The sequence below is a fragment of the Crocuta crocuta genome, unplaced genomic scaffold, assembly GCF_008692635.1.
Source record: "Crocuta crocuta isolate KB4526 unplaced genomic scaffold, BGI_CrCroc_1.0 scaffold147, whole genome shotgun sequence".
NCBI classification, from domain to species: Eukaryota; Metazoa; Chordata; class Mammalia; order Carnivora; family Hyaenidae; genus Crocuta; species Crocuta crocuta.
In genome coordinates, this window is record NW_027532594.1 from 6,026,030 (window position 1) to 6,042,185 (window position 16,156).

Consider the following 16,156-nt stretch of genomic DNA (forward strand, 5'->3'; position numbering starts at 1 on the left):
CTTAAACAGTCTCAAAACACTCAGAATCAAAGGGTGGGAGGGAAAAGAAACGATCTCTTGATGGGAGGGGCTAGAAACTGCACTGTGAAAGGGGTAGAAACAAGGATGAAGGCTGCAGTCACTTTAACAGTCCGGCTACCAAACCTTCACATGAAACAATCTAGTATGAATGCTGCTAGATGAATCAATCTAGTATGAATGCTGCTAGATTCCCTCCATCCTTGAATCTGGATTGTGTAAACATTAACAAATCACTTTATCATTGCAAAACATGATTTCAAGAATGCTGTTAAACTGAAGTCAAGGTGTACTGAAATTAGACAGCAAATTGAGATTTTAATTTAAGAGCATAAGGAATTATAAAAATGTTACCTTTATGACCTTAGGGAAAAAAAATGATATTAAAAGCTATCTTTATACACAAGACAACATGAATCAGTATAACTAAGAGGAAATTGTAAGCTTAAGTGGCTTTTAAATTTTTTTACTTACTATCTATGTATTTAAAACCTACTTTATATATATATTTGACAAGTTATCAGAAATAGTTTTATTCAAAGAACAACACCCATGAACCTTTAAAATGAACCATTTATTAAATCAGACTGTTAATCTTAACAGTTAATGTAAGTTACATGTATGTTTATGTCCGAGTATTTCACATGGAAATTTTTTAAACTCTTATAGGCAAGCAAAATCGTACCACACAATATATAAGTGGGAAGGGGTACTGCTAAACATTCAAATAAGGCAAGTATTTAAAACAGTAAAACAATAATTAAAAAAAATTCAAGCATTCCTTTAAGAGAATTCAATACTACTAGCTAAATGTACTTTCTGAGTGTATTCATATAATCAAGGCAGTGTTTCTTCTTTTAAAACGTCAGGAAATGAAATAAGGCTCATTAATAGATACAGCTGCCCTCAAGATTTCAATCTCAGTTGCTTTCTTTAAATTAAAATTCACAAAGTGCACAATTAAGATATATCAAAAAACTGAATCTGCTACTCTAGCAATAGCTGTCCATGCTTAATACTTAGTGGTTTATTTGACCAAATTATCTTTTCAGGGAAAAATAAAAAAGATAAGCCACTGTAAAACATTTAGTTTGAAGTGTATGCTAATATTTTTCTTAGAAATCAAAAATTATGAAGGAAAAGGGTTATTTATCATAAGGAAAAAAAAGCAAAACACTGGAATGACCAAACATTTTCAAAGAACAAGCACCACAAAGGACATCTGCATTCAGTTTTGTAATATTTATCACTGTATTTTTCTTACTCCAACCAATCTACTTCATCAAATTCTGAATCATCTTCTGAATCACTATATTCCACAGCAATGCGGCGAGACAGGATGGTGGCAACATCATTTTCAATGCGTTCATGTTTAGCTTCCTGTTCACGCTGCTCTTCTACTTTGCGTAGCTGAATACCTGATAGAGAAAAACCAAAGCATTCATTGTAAGCCAAGATACTAAATACAACATATTATTCATCTTTCTGGAATAAAATCAAACACATGTGAGAAATACTAAGAGGAAAATAAAAAGCAAGATCGATTAAAAATAATTTGAAGGGATCATGCTTAGAATCATATTAATTTGGTCAATTATTTCTTTCATTCTCTGCGATATTAGTTGGTCAAACTTACCAGGCAGCCCAGTGAATATCTACAGTTTATTTAGCCACGATGGTCTACTGTGCCTCCCTACTCACCAAACCCCCCTGAAAAGTTAACCAGTGGTCAAATAAACATTGTTGAATATGTTTTCTGTGGCTTTACTCTCCCCAGTACTTGAGGGAAAGGCACTATTATTCACTCTATATTGTTAGTGTCTGGTTTATAGCAGATGCTTAGAAAATGTTGGCTGAATAAATGAATGAATATGAGAAGTCTTTCCTTTGTTACTAAGGGAGGAACTTTAATCCTGTAAACACATCTGATAGAGCAAGTATCACTGATACACCAAATAGACAGCCTTACTCTGAAGAAAATACCATTTTTAAAAGAGCTGCCATACATACTAAATACAAATAAAGGATTTTAACTAAATTTTCTATAACTTAGAAGTTTGATACTCTCATTCATTCAATAAACATTTTAAGAATCCCTACAGTAGGAAAATAATTAAATGTGATATATTTTCTGGCAAATGCTTTAAAATAAAAGTTAAGGGTGCCTGGGTGGCTCACTCTTGATTTTGGCTCAGATCATGACCTACAGTTTGGGAGATACAGCCACATGTCAGGCTCGTCACTGACAGCGTGGAGCCTGCGGGTTCATCCCTACTCCCATGCACTCTAAAAATAAATAAAACTTAAAAAAATATAAGTTGAACATAGCTTTCCTTCCTAAAAACCATTTGTACCAAAACACTTATCATCACAATTTTGTAAGCAAGGAAAATGTTATTGTGTAAAATATTTAGAAAGTTTCTAATGCTACCACAACAATGCTTTTAACAGCCTTGAGAAAGGTTACCTTTTCGTATTGCTTCCAGAAGTACACTCCTGGCGTCACTGATTACAGGTAGAGTTGATGGATGACGCTTTGGCTCAGAAGCAGGTATAACTTGTGATGGAGGAGATGGAGGCATTAATGGAACATGGGGACCTGGGGCAGTAGATGGAGCTGGATGTAGCCCAGAGGGAGGATGAGTAAGAGCTGCAACTGTGACAGGTGATGATGGTCGAATGCCTGGTGGTGGCAGAGGAGGCGGAGGTGGGGGTGGAGGCAGCCCTTGGACTTCACCCTGTGGGAGTGGATGAACTGGTACAGTCTCACATACTGGGGCAGCTCTAGCTACCGGTGGAGAGGGCTGTACTAGAGGAGGTGCAATTGGAGGAGGAGCTGGGTGAAGAACTCCAGGGGCGATCTGAAGAGGAGCTGGAGGTGGTGGTACTGCTGGAGCTTGCAAAGCAGTGGCTGGAGGTGGAGGTGGGGGAGGTACTGGTGGGGGAGGAGTTGAAGTCATTGAAGCTCTTAATGAAGAAGTTGACAAAGCAGATGGAAGAGGAGGTGGAGGAGGTGGGGGGGTAGGGCTCACAAACACAGGTGTCCTGCCTGTAGCTGGTGACTGAGGGCGATTTTCTATCAAACCTGTAGCAGAACTGAAAAGATAAAGAAATCCCAGGAAGTTATTCAAAGGGAAAAACCTAACCACATGACATATATGACTATCAGTAATTATATCAAGGTAGATGAATTAACATGTTCCTATAGACAATAAAAATTCCTCAGTATTTAGGAAGAAATAAATACACCCAGAAAATTAATAGGTGGTACTTTCATCTGTAACATTCATCTCATCCATTCATGCACCTGTCAGAATACTCTCAAGCATTTTAAGCTTACTTTGATAAATAAAATGCTCAATTTTATGCTGTGATAGGAGTCTTTATAATGACTCAACATATATCATATTACAATACTTGTAGCAATACCTGTGGTCATTACAATGCTGCATTTACACTGAGGCTAGTAAGACTCATCATATGTCATTTTAGCTAAATCAATAACATCTAATTACAAACCACAAGAGGAAAATTATGACTCCCTTCCTGAGGATGGAACATTGAGTGACTCAGGGACAGGAGGTTGATCTTTTTAACTGAAAATTATAAAGCTGATCTCTATTTACCTATTAAAAATTTTATAATCTGGAGAGCAATGGACAAAATTAAATGTCAAAAGTGCTTTACTCAAAATTATGAGTAATTGCCTATTCTTTCTCAAATTCTCAGACTACTCCCAATAACAAATTAACACTTAGAATCACATCTTTGATTCCCATTTCCTAGTTCCTTACCACATTGTAGATATTCATAATTTTTATTAATATACAACATATCATGTGCTTGATAATAAAGGTATGATAAAATGAAACATACCCTAATCTTTAAATTCTCATTAGCTACATTTTTCCCGAGAGAACGGGTCAGCTCTTATCAGAGGCTGGCAAATTACATCCCACAGGTCAAATCTGAATTGCTCCCTGTTTTTGTAAATAAGGTTTTGTTGGAACCCAGTCATTTATGTATAGCCTGTCTATGGCTGTTTTTAGGGAACAATGGCAGAATCGAGTAGTTATGACAGAAACCGTATGTCCACAAAGCCGAAAACTTTTGTTAACTGATCCTTTCGAGAAAAAGGTTACCAACCCCTGAGAAGAAATATCAAGTGCTTGTCCCAACATACCTGATACAGGTAGGTATGGGTTTCGCATCTCCCGCTCCGTGCATTGGTGGGGGTGGAGGAGGTTCGTGTGGTCTGACTAAGACCCTTTCCTCAGCTCTAGTCAGAAGCTCACTCATCTGACTAAATGGCAAGGCAGAAAGTGAGTAAGATCCATCCATATGATCCACATATGTCTGAGGTCTAAAAAAAAAAAAAAAAAAATTCAGTATCAGTGTTATTTTTCTTGAATTACTGGTGGCATAAAGTGTTGTACAGGAGACATTTAGGATTTATCTTTTGAATGACAATGTTTTAATCACTTTAAGAAACTTCAGAAATTTATTACACTTATTTTGCTTTTAAAAGAAAGAATGGTGCTCATAGTGCAACTTTTCCTTGCAGTTACTTTATTATTTTCTAACATAATACTAATTTGATTCACAAGGATAAAAAGTATTACAGAATCTCATAAACAAGAATTAACTTTTAGCAAATTGTGTTCAAAGATATGTACCCCTCTTTTGTTTTTTTAAACAAGCTATCAATGACAAAAAGCTAGAATATGAACACTGGAATCTCAAACCTAAATGACTTCCAAATGTCTTGTTTCAGCAAGAAAGGCCTCCATGATACTAGCACCACAAGGATGACTAACAACATCGTTTTGTCTTTTTGATGTTTTCAAAGGTGTTAGGGTACTCAGAAAATAACTGAGTAACAAAGCAACAAACGACGTAAGATCAGATTTAAGCAAAATTTTAGATACCCTGAGCATGTTAAGGTTTATAGATATTTACTGATTGTAGTGCATGTTGGGGACACATGTACACAAAGCAAGTTAGAAATTACAGCTGACTTGAACAGAGGTTTAAACTGAGCAGGTCCACTTATATGAGGATTTTTTTTACAGTAAAGCACTGTAAATGTATTTTCCTTATGATTTTCTTAACATTTATTTCTGTAGCTTTATTGTAAGAGTACAGTATACAATACATATAGCACACAAAATATATGTTATGGATTATTTATGTTCTCAGTTAAGTCTTCCCAGTCAACAGTAGGCTATTAGTAGTTAAATTTTGGGGGAGTCAAAAGTTACATGTGAATTTTCAACTGCAAAAGGGACTGGTGCCCTTAACTCCCTTGCTGTTCAAGGATCAACTATATTGTACTTATACTACTGGATCAGGTAATACTGTAATTACTTAACAGTAGTAGAAATAGATGTTTATCTATAGATTATTAAAAAAATAAATCTCAATTCTTTCAGTCTTTTTCTTTCAGTAATGCATATAAGTATCTTACACATATATTACTCCTAACTGGCTAAGATATTGGCCTAATATTTTACATGTATTATTTCAAAAAAACCTTTAAGCTCTTTTCCATTCAAAAATCAATACTTATTATATAATAATAACTATAATCAGCCAACTACACACAAATTTCTTCACAGAGAGATGCTAGTATAATGTTTATTAGGGTAGCATGTTACTTAGATGGGGCCCCTGGCTACTGAGAAAGGAAAAAGACCTATTCTATAGTTCTGCCAAAAGGGGATGTGAGTGATTTTGTTTAAAAAGTCCTGGTATAACTGAGGTGGGAGATGTGGTATAGAAAGGAAGTCAGGAGAAAGAAAAAGAAACAAAATATTACCCTTTCTCAGTTCCTCTTTTATATTTAGTGAATCTGTAATATTTAAAAAAAAAAAAATTCCAGACCCCATTGCTCTATTGCCAAGTTATAGCAGACTCTGCCTGACATACTGAGAGCGCTAAGATTTCATATGAAACCCAGAAGATCATCTCCTCCAACCACCTCTTTCTATAGATGACAAAAGCAAAATCCAGGTATGAAAATGACCTGCCCATGATCAGACTTTAATAGGCTCACAGTGGTCAGAGTTTCAAAATTATTTCTATAGCTAAAGTAGTTGGTTGAACAGTTCAGGACCTACCTAAGTAGGACTTAAGAGGCACAGATATTAGAAATAAAGCCAGTGTTTTATCATCAATTTTGTTAAAAACAAACAAAAGAAAAGAAACCTTGTTTCAAAATGAGAGGCTGGGCCATTAGCAACTTCAATATGCTTATGTAAGAGATTAGCATCATCTTCAGCCAGCTCTGGACCTTGGGCCAGCTTCTGCCATTCTCTCCGCCTGTCATGAGGTGCTCTTGGCACTTTTTCTGGTTCATGAGGACGATCTAGATTTTTCTGCTATAACAGATGTATTGAAACAAAGCCAAATGCTGAGGTGCTAAGTTTTTAAAAAGAAGTTATAACAATCAAAATAAATTCTAACATTAATACTGAAAAAGACAATGCCATCATAATATAAAGATAGAGACAGTTCATTTGTACATTCGGAATTAAATCTTAGTTTGCTTGCAATCCCAGTTTCTTGTCATGTTTCTTTAACTTCTGATTTGAATTGATGCACCAGATAAAAATAGTATGCCTAAATAGTAAAATTTGAGGTCAGAAAGTCCTTCCAGATGAAAAACAGATTCACCAATTCTGCTCCCACATCTATTAGTTTTTGCTGCTATAATGAGTGAAATTTCTACCATTAATGACACTGCCTACTTTTAACCAAAACTTGAAATTTTATTAAGGCTATGTAATCTGGAAAGTGACCAATTAGCCAGCCAATACATTAGAAAAAATCCAACCATCTAATTAACTCATTATAACTGTATCACTCAACAGAAAATGGGATATCAAAAAAAAAAAAAAAAAAAAAAAAAAAAAAAAAAAAAAAGAACACAAAATAAATCAAATTGTGGGAAAAAGCACAGAGGGGTCTAGAGTAGGTATAACAAAGTCAAATGCCCAAAGGGGCTAAGCAGATCACATACATAATCAAAAAAGTCAGGCATAAGATGAGGACTACACTGACTAAATAAGCACATCCATCTAAGGCTTTCCAGTTCAAAAATTTTAAAACCATTGTGTTTGTCCAACAAAACACTGATTGCAGGCATATTCTGAGCTGCCAGTCACCGGTTTGTAAACTCTGGCTAGAACAGTGGGATACTGTCTAGTACAGAAAATAATAACATGAAGGCATTATGGGGAAAAGGGAGGAAAGGAGAGATAGCTACAGAAGAAACAGAGGGATGATGAGGACAGATTTTGCCTCTTTCATAATTCTGCCTAAATCCAATTTTGCTTCTTTCTTTATTTCTAATTCTCATCAACACGGAATAAAACAGATCCAAATGAATTTTATTATAAAGTAGGATTTGGTAACACAGCAGACAGATAACGGGAATTTAGAAGGACTATAATAGTCTTTCCAAAACATTTAGGATGTGATCTATGTTAAGAAAATATTAGCTTAATCTACTTTGCCAATATCTGTAAAATAATTCCTTCATCCCTTCTTACCAGAATGCCCTCCTCTTCCCTGGTCCACAATTCCTATTTGTTCTTTGATATTTATTATAAGCTTTGTTGAAAGTGTTTACCAACCCTCTCCTCTGGCTAAAGCAGGTGCTGTTCTGGGCTACCTAAAACCTCCATGCACACCTCTGTTATGGCACTTATCATGCCACAATATAAGAGTCTGATTGCTAATTTGTTCCCCAATGAGTCTGTGACTTTCCTGTGTGGTTATAAAGACTTCAGTATAAAACTGACAAAGTACAAGATTAATAAAGTTCCATGTATGCAACAAAACACAAATACATGAAAACTAACTTCAATTTTTTGAATCTCTTGTAATACCTTCTGTTTCCTCTTTTCCTTTCTCTTATCCTCTGTATCTTGCAACATTTTTTCTTTCCATAGATCAAAGAAATATGAGGGATTGGTATAAAATTTCAAACCTTCTTTACCATCATCTCTGAAATAAAAAAATATCAATTAAAACATTTATCACCAAGACTTAGAGAGGCAATCAGAATAATTTTACTAAAATGTTTTTTCTACCAGTGAAATACAGAATGTGTGAAAATACTGACAAAATAAATTAGAATACTGCATCAAGGAGATACTTCTCACAAATCAGACAAAAAACTAAGGAAAATGGAAAACCAGGTGTTTTTCAGAGTTGGTGTTACTAATCTGAAGAACAAATGGACAATTTTCATCTCTAGTGCTGAATACCAACTTTTCTAAAAGTCTTCTGGGAAACTCCAATAATCACAAAAGGTTCTGCCAAAGATAAAACCCTGAAAAGGCAATAATATCATTTACAATAGAGACATTACAAAGAGTATCTTCTAATACTCTGGTTTACTTATTATCTTGAAACCTCCCACATTTCCTTTAATAGTCATTCTAGTAGTAACAGTTATTTTTATCCAATGACTTGCACACTAACAAAACAGCTTCAAATAAGTATCTGAAGACCATTTTATTTAGGATATGTGTGGTGTATCTTAAATTACCCATTTAACAAGTCATGTGAAACTACCCCCATAGCAAGTCTGAATAATTCCAGATATCATTTTAAATGGTAAAACACATTTTTAAGATAGATTCTATGTATTCATTATGTAAAAGCTTAATGCATATAGATCAAGAGCAGACATGAGCAAGCAAAAATGATATTAATTTTGTTAGTGTGGTGAAATTTTGAGCCCTTTAAAAATTTTCATCTGACCAGATATTGCATTAAAAAGACAATAATAACTCCTTGTCCTTTCATATTAATAAGTTTGCCATTCGCTTTGCTAATAATACTTCTCAAAACAACTCCCTTGAATAAGTCTTGTCTCTTGTATGCCAGAACCTTGGGAACACACCTGTGAAAAAAGCATAAGTTTTCTAAGGTGGTGGATAAAGAGGGTTCTCTGTGTCGGTCAGAAGTCCAGTGACATAAAGAATGCTTGGGGACTGAGAATACAAAGGTAGACTGCTACTTATCTGAACATGCAGTATGAAATTAAATAGCCAGCCTTCATATTTATTAGCCCACTGACCTATATGGAGTGAGTATATTGAGAGGTGGAGGCTGTTCACAAACATCATATGTCTCCTGTAACGGAATAGGCAAAGTCTTGCGGTCGAAAAGCTGCTGATCTTGAATTGTAGAACTTCGGAAAGCTTTTCTCATTGTTATGTCTTGCAAAGACACTAAAACAAAAATCAAAAATGTATTTTATTTATTTTACTAAGTGGATTTAACATAAGGACAAATTCACATACTGTACTTGTTTGAGAGTCAGCATGGCTCAGGCAGTTGTGCCTGTAGTGGCTTGAGAATCAGGACCCACATTTTAAATGCTCTATCATTATGTCTCAATAATCATTTTGTGTCTGATCTTCCCAGTCAGATACGTTTTAATGCACCTTTGATTTCTAAGGCTCAAAGGCTGTAATGATGTCTGAAATATATCGACGTTTCCCGCAAAAAATATGTTTTCTTTTTTCTATTTGCCATCACCAGCCCCTACTAACCTACATTCTCTTCTTCCCTTTTTAAAGAATCTTTTTCTCCCATTTCTCTTTATTACTTTTATTTAGCTTATACCAATTGCACTGAAGGAATTACTTAGTCCTTAGTGGCATTCTAGGCTAAACATACTGTTGACCTCTATGCTAGCTAGACTATAAATATTATACATAAGCTATAAACTTAAAACATACTTTACCATAAAGAAATTATTTCCAAGTATTGGGCAATCTATATCATCATCTATTTCACTTATCTTTTATCTTAGACTATAAGGATCTTGACTTAGCTATAAGCTAAGACTACGACCGTCTTGTCCATTATTAGTATCTCCAGTAGCTAGCGGAGCTCCACCACATATATGATGATCTAAAATAATTTCATTTACTCATTTTCTTTTGAAGCATGAAGCATGTTAAAATAAGAACTGCACCAATATTTTTTTCCATTTTTAAAAATGCTTATTTATTTTTGAGAGTGAGACACAGCGCTGGCAGGGGAGGGGCAGAGAGAGAGGGAGACACAGAATCTGAAGTAGGCTCCAGGCTCTGAGCTGTCAGCACAGAGCCTGACACGGGGCTTGAACTCAAGAACTGCAAGATGATGACCTGAGCTGAAGTCAGACACTCAACTGACTGAGCCACCCAGGTGCCCACAAAATGTACCAAAGTAGTACATTCTTAACTCTTGGAATGACTTTCTGATATTAAAAAAGTAGGTGATTTCTTACGTATTTAATAAATATGGTTTTAAGTACACAGATAAATGCTTTATAATATACCAAGTTCTTAAACTTTTCTTTAAGCAATCCTTAAACTATTCTTCTCCCTAAAATAGTATCTCTATCATCCTCACAAGTATTCACTCAGCATGAATGTTCAGATCTATGGAATAGCTGGAGCAGTATGGCTCTACAATGGCCACACCATGATTACATTCCCAGCAATTTCCCTGCTGTATGATTTGTAATATACTTAAAAACACCAAAATGAAATTCAGAGAAGGAAAAAATCTTTTCTCATTTTCACTAAAGAGTGATATGAAAGATATGTAATGAGTACACTGTATGTGCTAGATGCTTTAACTAATTTTTACTTAATTTATTCAATGAGAATAGAAATTATTATTCCATTTTAAATATAAGAAAACGAAGACTAGGAAACATTACATAACTGGCCAAAGGCAAAATGGCTAATAAGCAGTAGAGTCAGAATAGAAAACCCAAAATAGAAAAGTCAGAATAAAAGCAGTAGCGTCTGCCTTTGAGATTGACCCTTTTGCCCAGAGAACACATGCTGTTCTCTGGCTGCCATCAGATGTGGCCTCTGTTTTCTACAATCAAAATGGATCAACTCTTGTCATTCTCCCACCCCACTTATTTATCATAAGTATATAACCAAGATGGAACCTAGTGTTTAGTCTCTCAAAACCTTCTTACTCAAGTATGTAAAGAACATATAAAGTAATAAGCACTCTTCCAACTTCAACTGCTCTCATTTACCATTTGTCTTATTAACAGCCCACTATGACAAGACTTCCAGTTACCAAAACAATATCCGATTTTTAAATAGTACTATGTAACACAATAAGTCAACACAATATTTGTAAACATAATTAAATAGTATTGTATAGGTCTTTGTTTAAAAACTCATTTTTTTACACACTTTCTAAATTATATTGGTAGTTCTCACCACTACTTAATTAATTTAATAGTAACTTAAGAACAAAAATACTGATATTATACTCTGTACTTTGTGTTACATTCATAATATTACTTTATGTGAACTCCCACTGAGTTTAAAAATCTAGGTTACACAAGGGATACAGAAATGCTGATGCATAGGAGCACATGTACCCCAATGTTCATAGCAGCACTCTCAACAATAGCTAAAACATGGAAAGAGCCTAAGTGTCCATCAACGGACGAATGGATCAAGAAGATGTGGTTTATCTATACCATGGAATACTACATGGCAATGAGAAACAATGAAATCTGGCCATGTGTAGCAACATGGATGGACCTTGAGGGTGTTATGCTGAGCGAAATAAGTCAGGCAGAGAAGGACAAATATCATATGTTTGCACGTATAGGAGGATTAGGAGGAACTTGATGGAGGAACAAGGGGGAGAGAAGGGGAGAAATGGTGGGGAAAAGGGAGAGAGGCAAACCATGAGAGACTCTTGAATGCTGACAAAAACTGAGGACCGATGGATGTGGGAGAGAGGAGGGATGGGCATGGAGGAGGGCACTTGTGGGGATGAGCACTGAGTGTTATGTGGAAACTAATTTGACAGTAAACTATTTGTAAAAAAATAAAATAAAATAAAAAAATAAAATTAAAATGTTAAAGGCTTTATAAAAAAAATCTAGGTTACATAACTTAGAACATTTCTATACAATATCCTCTAAACAATATCAAATTAAGCAATTCAGCTTTTAGATTCTGAATCCTTCTCCAATGTTCCCCATAACTTTAAAGGAAATTATAAACAATTCTGATAGCTACTGGCACATTAAGATTTTTTAAAATACTTAAACATAACTTTTAAGTTATTTAACTATTATGTGTATGTTTGTTTTCAATTTTAACTGAGTGCTAAGATATTTGTAAACATTTAATAGTATTTTGAAACTATTAATTTTTATTTTGGTTACATATAGGAACTATCTCCTATATGTATTATTAGGTGGCATATAACTTTAATGTTTAACTTTTAAACATTTGGATGTAAATGACACATCTGAATGTATGGTCATAAAATATCTTTTCACTACTAGCAATTATTTCAAGAATTTCATGAAGTATAATTAATATACATATACATGCTTCAAAGGATATCACTAAGAAAAATCTCCCACAGAATGAGAGAAAATATTTGCAAATCATGTATCTGATAAGGGACTTAAATCAAGAACATATACAGAATTCTTATAACTCAACAACACAAAGAAAAATATTCTAATTTAAAAATGGGAAAAGGATCTCCAAAGAAGACACACACATGTCTGATAAGTCATTTAAACCCTAGTTTTAAATCCTAGCTCTATTACTTCCTGCTGGATAACTTGTCTCTACATGGTTACAAGCCTGGAGGAAATGCTCTATATCATTAGTCATCAGGGAAATTCAAATACATTCTACAACATGAACCAACATTGAAAACGTTACGCTAAGGGAAAGAAGTCAGTCACTAAAGGTCATATGCTGTATGATTCCATTCATAAGAAATGTCCAGGATAGGCAAATCCATGGAACTTGAAAACAGATTTTCTATTTGAAAGTAGTGACTGCTAGAAGCTGGGGGAAAGAGGAAATAAGGAGCAACTGCAAATGGGTATATGGTTTCTTTGTTGAGTGATGAAAATGTTCTACAATTGATTATGGTGATAGTTGTGTTAACTCTGTGAATATACTAAAAATCACTGAATTTTACACTTTAATGTTAGACAGGTTAATTGTACAGTGTATGAATATATCTCAATAAAGCTGTTTAAGAAAAAAAGAGTACTGTTTTGATTTTCTTCACATCCAGACCTATGGGTTTATATATTTGCAAGGAGTAGAAACTTAACATGGCAAATATTTACCTCTACTTATTTATAAAGGCTTTATTAAGTTACATCAAAAGAAGTTGGGATGATGGGGCGCCTGGGTGGCTCAGTCAGTTGAGCATCTGACCTCGGCTCAGGTCATGATCTCATGGTTCGTGGGTTCAAGCCCCATGTTGGGCTCTGTGCTGACACCTAGCTCAGAGCCTGAAGCCTGCTTCAGATTCTGTGTCTCCCTCTCTCTCTGACTCTTCCCTGCTCACGATCTCTCTCTCTCTCTCTCTCAGAAATGAATAAAAACATTAAAAAAAAAAAAGTTGGGATGACCACTGGCTGTTTTATGTAAGTGATGAATCATGGGAATCTACTCCTAAAGCCAAGAGCATATAAAGAATTTTTTAAATATAATTTATTGTCAAGTTATATATATGTATATATGTATATATATATAAATATATATAAAGAAGTTGGTTCAGTCATGAAGATATCTACCATTACATTCTACTTTTTGCTTTTTCCAGTGATATCTTCTATTATTTGTATTCAAGTTTAGGTACTGTATATAACTTGTACTAAAAATATTATTCAACAAAAAATATTTTGAACAAAGGGATTTAAGAGATATACCATATATATTATTTAATAATGATTCTTTAGGGAAAATAACTATAAATTATGTTCTAAATAGTTTCATTCCTTTTTGTGGAAGAAAAAAAACCCCAAAAAAATCAAAAAGAGGAATTTGAGACACAACAGCATTCAATGTATTCTATCGAAGTATAAAATGTCATTTTACCACTAAAGTTTCTACCATTATTTCAGCCTATAATGTGTTGTTTTTTTCCATGATATCCCTGATTTTATACTCAGCATAGCCTACTTTTATCCTACATACTCGCAATTTGGGTTTTTCGGGAAATATTCATTTAAGGTGGGGAGTAACATTCAAATAATTAGATCAGAGTTCAGAAATTTAATATGCACACACAAAAGAATATTAAAAGGAATTACATTCTTACAGAATCAAACCTGAAATTTCAAATAATTTTCAAATAACTTATTTCTAGGACAGAAGTATACAAATAAATTACAAAGGAAAAAGAATTGAGAAAAAGTCTGGCTAAAAATTTTATGTCTAAAAAATTAAAAGCTATTTAATATACAAAGAAAAGAGGCAAAAAAAAAGAGAGAATAGAAAAGCCAGAAGAGTCACTGTAATGGTATTTATAGATAATTACAACACGTACATCAAAGGTCATGGATAAAAAAGACTTATGATAAATCTGTGTTTAATACTGTTCTTAAATATATTGCTCATCTCACCAAACCCAAAATATGTATGTAAAAGAAAATATAATATGAATAAACTTACATTCTTCTTCCTTAGGGTCAAGCTGTGTAACACTAACAGATAGACGATCTACACGTTCTTGTAATGAGTTAACTCTGAAGGAAAAACTATGTGCTTCATTGAACAATTCCCCAAATATATCTTCAGCATATTTACCTAGGCAAAAATGAAACATATACCATAAATTTAAGGTGATGAGAGAGAAATATCAAACAATTTAACACTTAAAAGTGCTATCCTAATGAATTTGGCATTTATTATTTGGAACTAGTTTATACAACTCTAGCCTAAAAGTAACCGAATTGAGACAGAGTGGTAAAACATAAACACTGGGAAATCTGGTTTTAAATATTAGTTCTACCACATCCTGCTAGGTGATTGTGCCTAAAATGCAAGTACTCTACCTACTTTATCCATACCTGCCCATATGGTGAGGGTTAGAGAACGTTATGATGAAAAAGTACATACAAAAATACATCTTTTAAATTAGCGTTCATAAATAAACCCTACACTAGAACTGAATTTCAGGCCAACTGGCAGAATCTAAGAGTCTTCATAAGCCCAGGAGAAAACCAGTCTCAGATATGCTCAAAACGTACATTCTGAAAATTTATGAGATATTTTATATTTTCTTGTTCTAGTTTCTTTGAAAAATCATCATAAATCTAAAGTTACTGTATTTTCTCTAGTCATATAAATTTCTATTACTGAAAAGAATAAGAGAAAATAATCCTATTATAAAAGGAGAAAAAATACAAATTTCTATCTAGTAAGTAAGCCAGGGAAAAGTTTAGACAATTTATAATGAAAAATATTCAAGTGTTTAGAACATATAAAGTAATGCATACTTACAATGTAAAGATGAGTCAATTATTATGTATACCTTTGAATAAAAAAAATTGACGGTCTTCCTAAATTAAAACATTTCAGACCCAAGCATACTGTATAGATTAAGTCTAGCTCAATAGTAAACTCTATTATAGAGCCAGTTCCTGAGACAGAGGTAATAAATATTTATTAAAAGAATTCATTAATCTCACTAGTTTATACTTGAATAATATTGCATTTTTTTCAAAGTATTTCAATATAATATCTGTTAAATCAACAAACATTTAATGAGAGCTCACCCTGTGCCAGGCCGGTTTATGACCTACTGAAGGCACCAAAAAGTAAAACATAAAATTCCTGGCCTAGAGGATTCTATTATCTTTATGAAAAAAAAAAATCAGAACTTTAACGTCTCAATAATAAATTAATAACCTTAATGTTTCTAGAAAAATACAATAAGAAAGAAATAGTTTCGTATATATTCATTTACTCACATATATCTTTAAACCAAATTGACTGAAAATGTCTTATGTGCCAGACCTTGTACCAGACCCTGGAGATATAAAAATGATGGAAGAAGGTCTCTGCCATTGATGAGTTTTGAACAGAGGGAGAAACAGACATCTAAACAAATATGAAAAGCAATTTAATAAATAAGTCCAAATCTTTGTTCCATTCACTTTGAGACCTTGGTATCAATTTCCTCACACCTGTAAAATAGGGATAAAAATATCTGCTTCAAAAAGAATTTATAAGAAAAGGAGACACAGTGAGCAAAGGACCTGGCAGAGTTCCATGTACAGGGTAGGAGGTCAACAATAAGCACCTCTTATTCTATACAAGGT

The 16,156-nt window shown here is 33.8% G+C and overlaps 1 protein-coding gene across 5 annotated transcripts in view; it reads right to left on the reverse strand.

Annotated features, from left to right (window-relative positions):
• Positions 1–573: 573 nt before the first annotated feature.
• Positions 574–16,156, reverse strand: part of WASF1 (WASP family member 1) — a 65,832-nt gene continuing 50,249 nt past the window's right edge. Inside the window, exons 3-9 of one of the 5 annotated variants that reach the window (XM_077779973.1) lie at positions 14,505–14,639; positions 9,110–9,263; positions 7,884–8,028; positions 6,226–6,398; positions 4,202–4,381; positions 2,486–3,114; positions 574–1,436 (exon numbers count right to left, since the gene is read on the reverse strand). In XM_077779973.1, coding sequence (XP_077636099.1) covers positions 1,279–1,436; positions 2,486–3,114; positions 4,202–4,381; positions 6,226–6,398; positions 7,884–8,028; positions 9,110–9,263; positions 14,505–14,639 — 1,574 coding nt within the window. In that variant the 3' untranslated portion in view covers positions 574–1,278. The remainder of the gene's footprint in view (positions 1,437–2,485; positions 3,115–4,201; positions 4,382–6,225; positions 6,399–7,883; positions 8,029–9,109; positions 9,264–14,504; positions 14,640–16,156) is intronic. The other 4 variants (XM_077779977.1, XM_077779976.1, XM_077779975.1 and 1 more) reach the window with 4 other exon arrangements.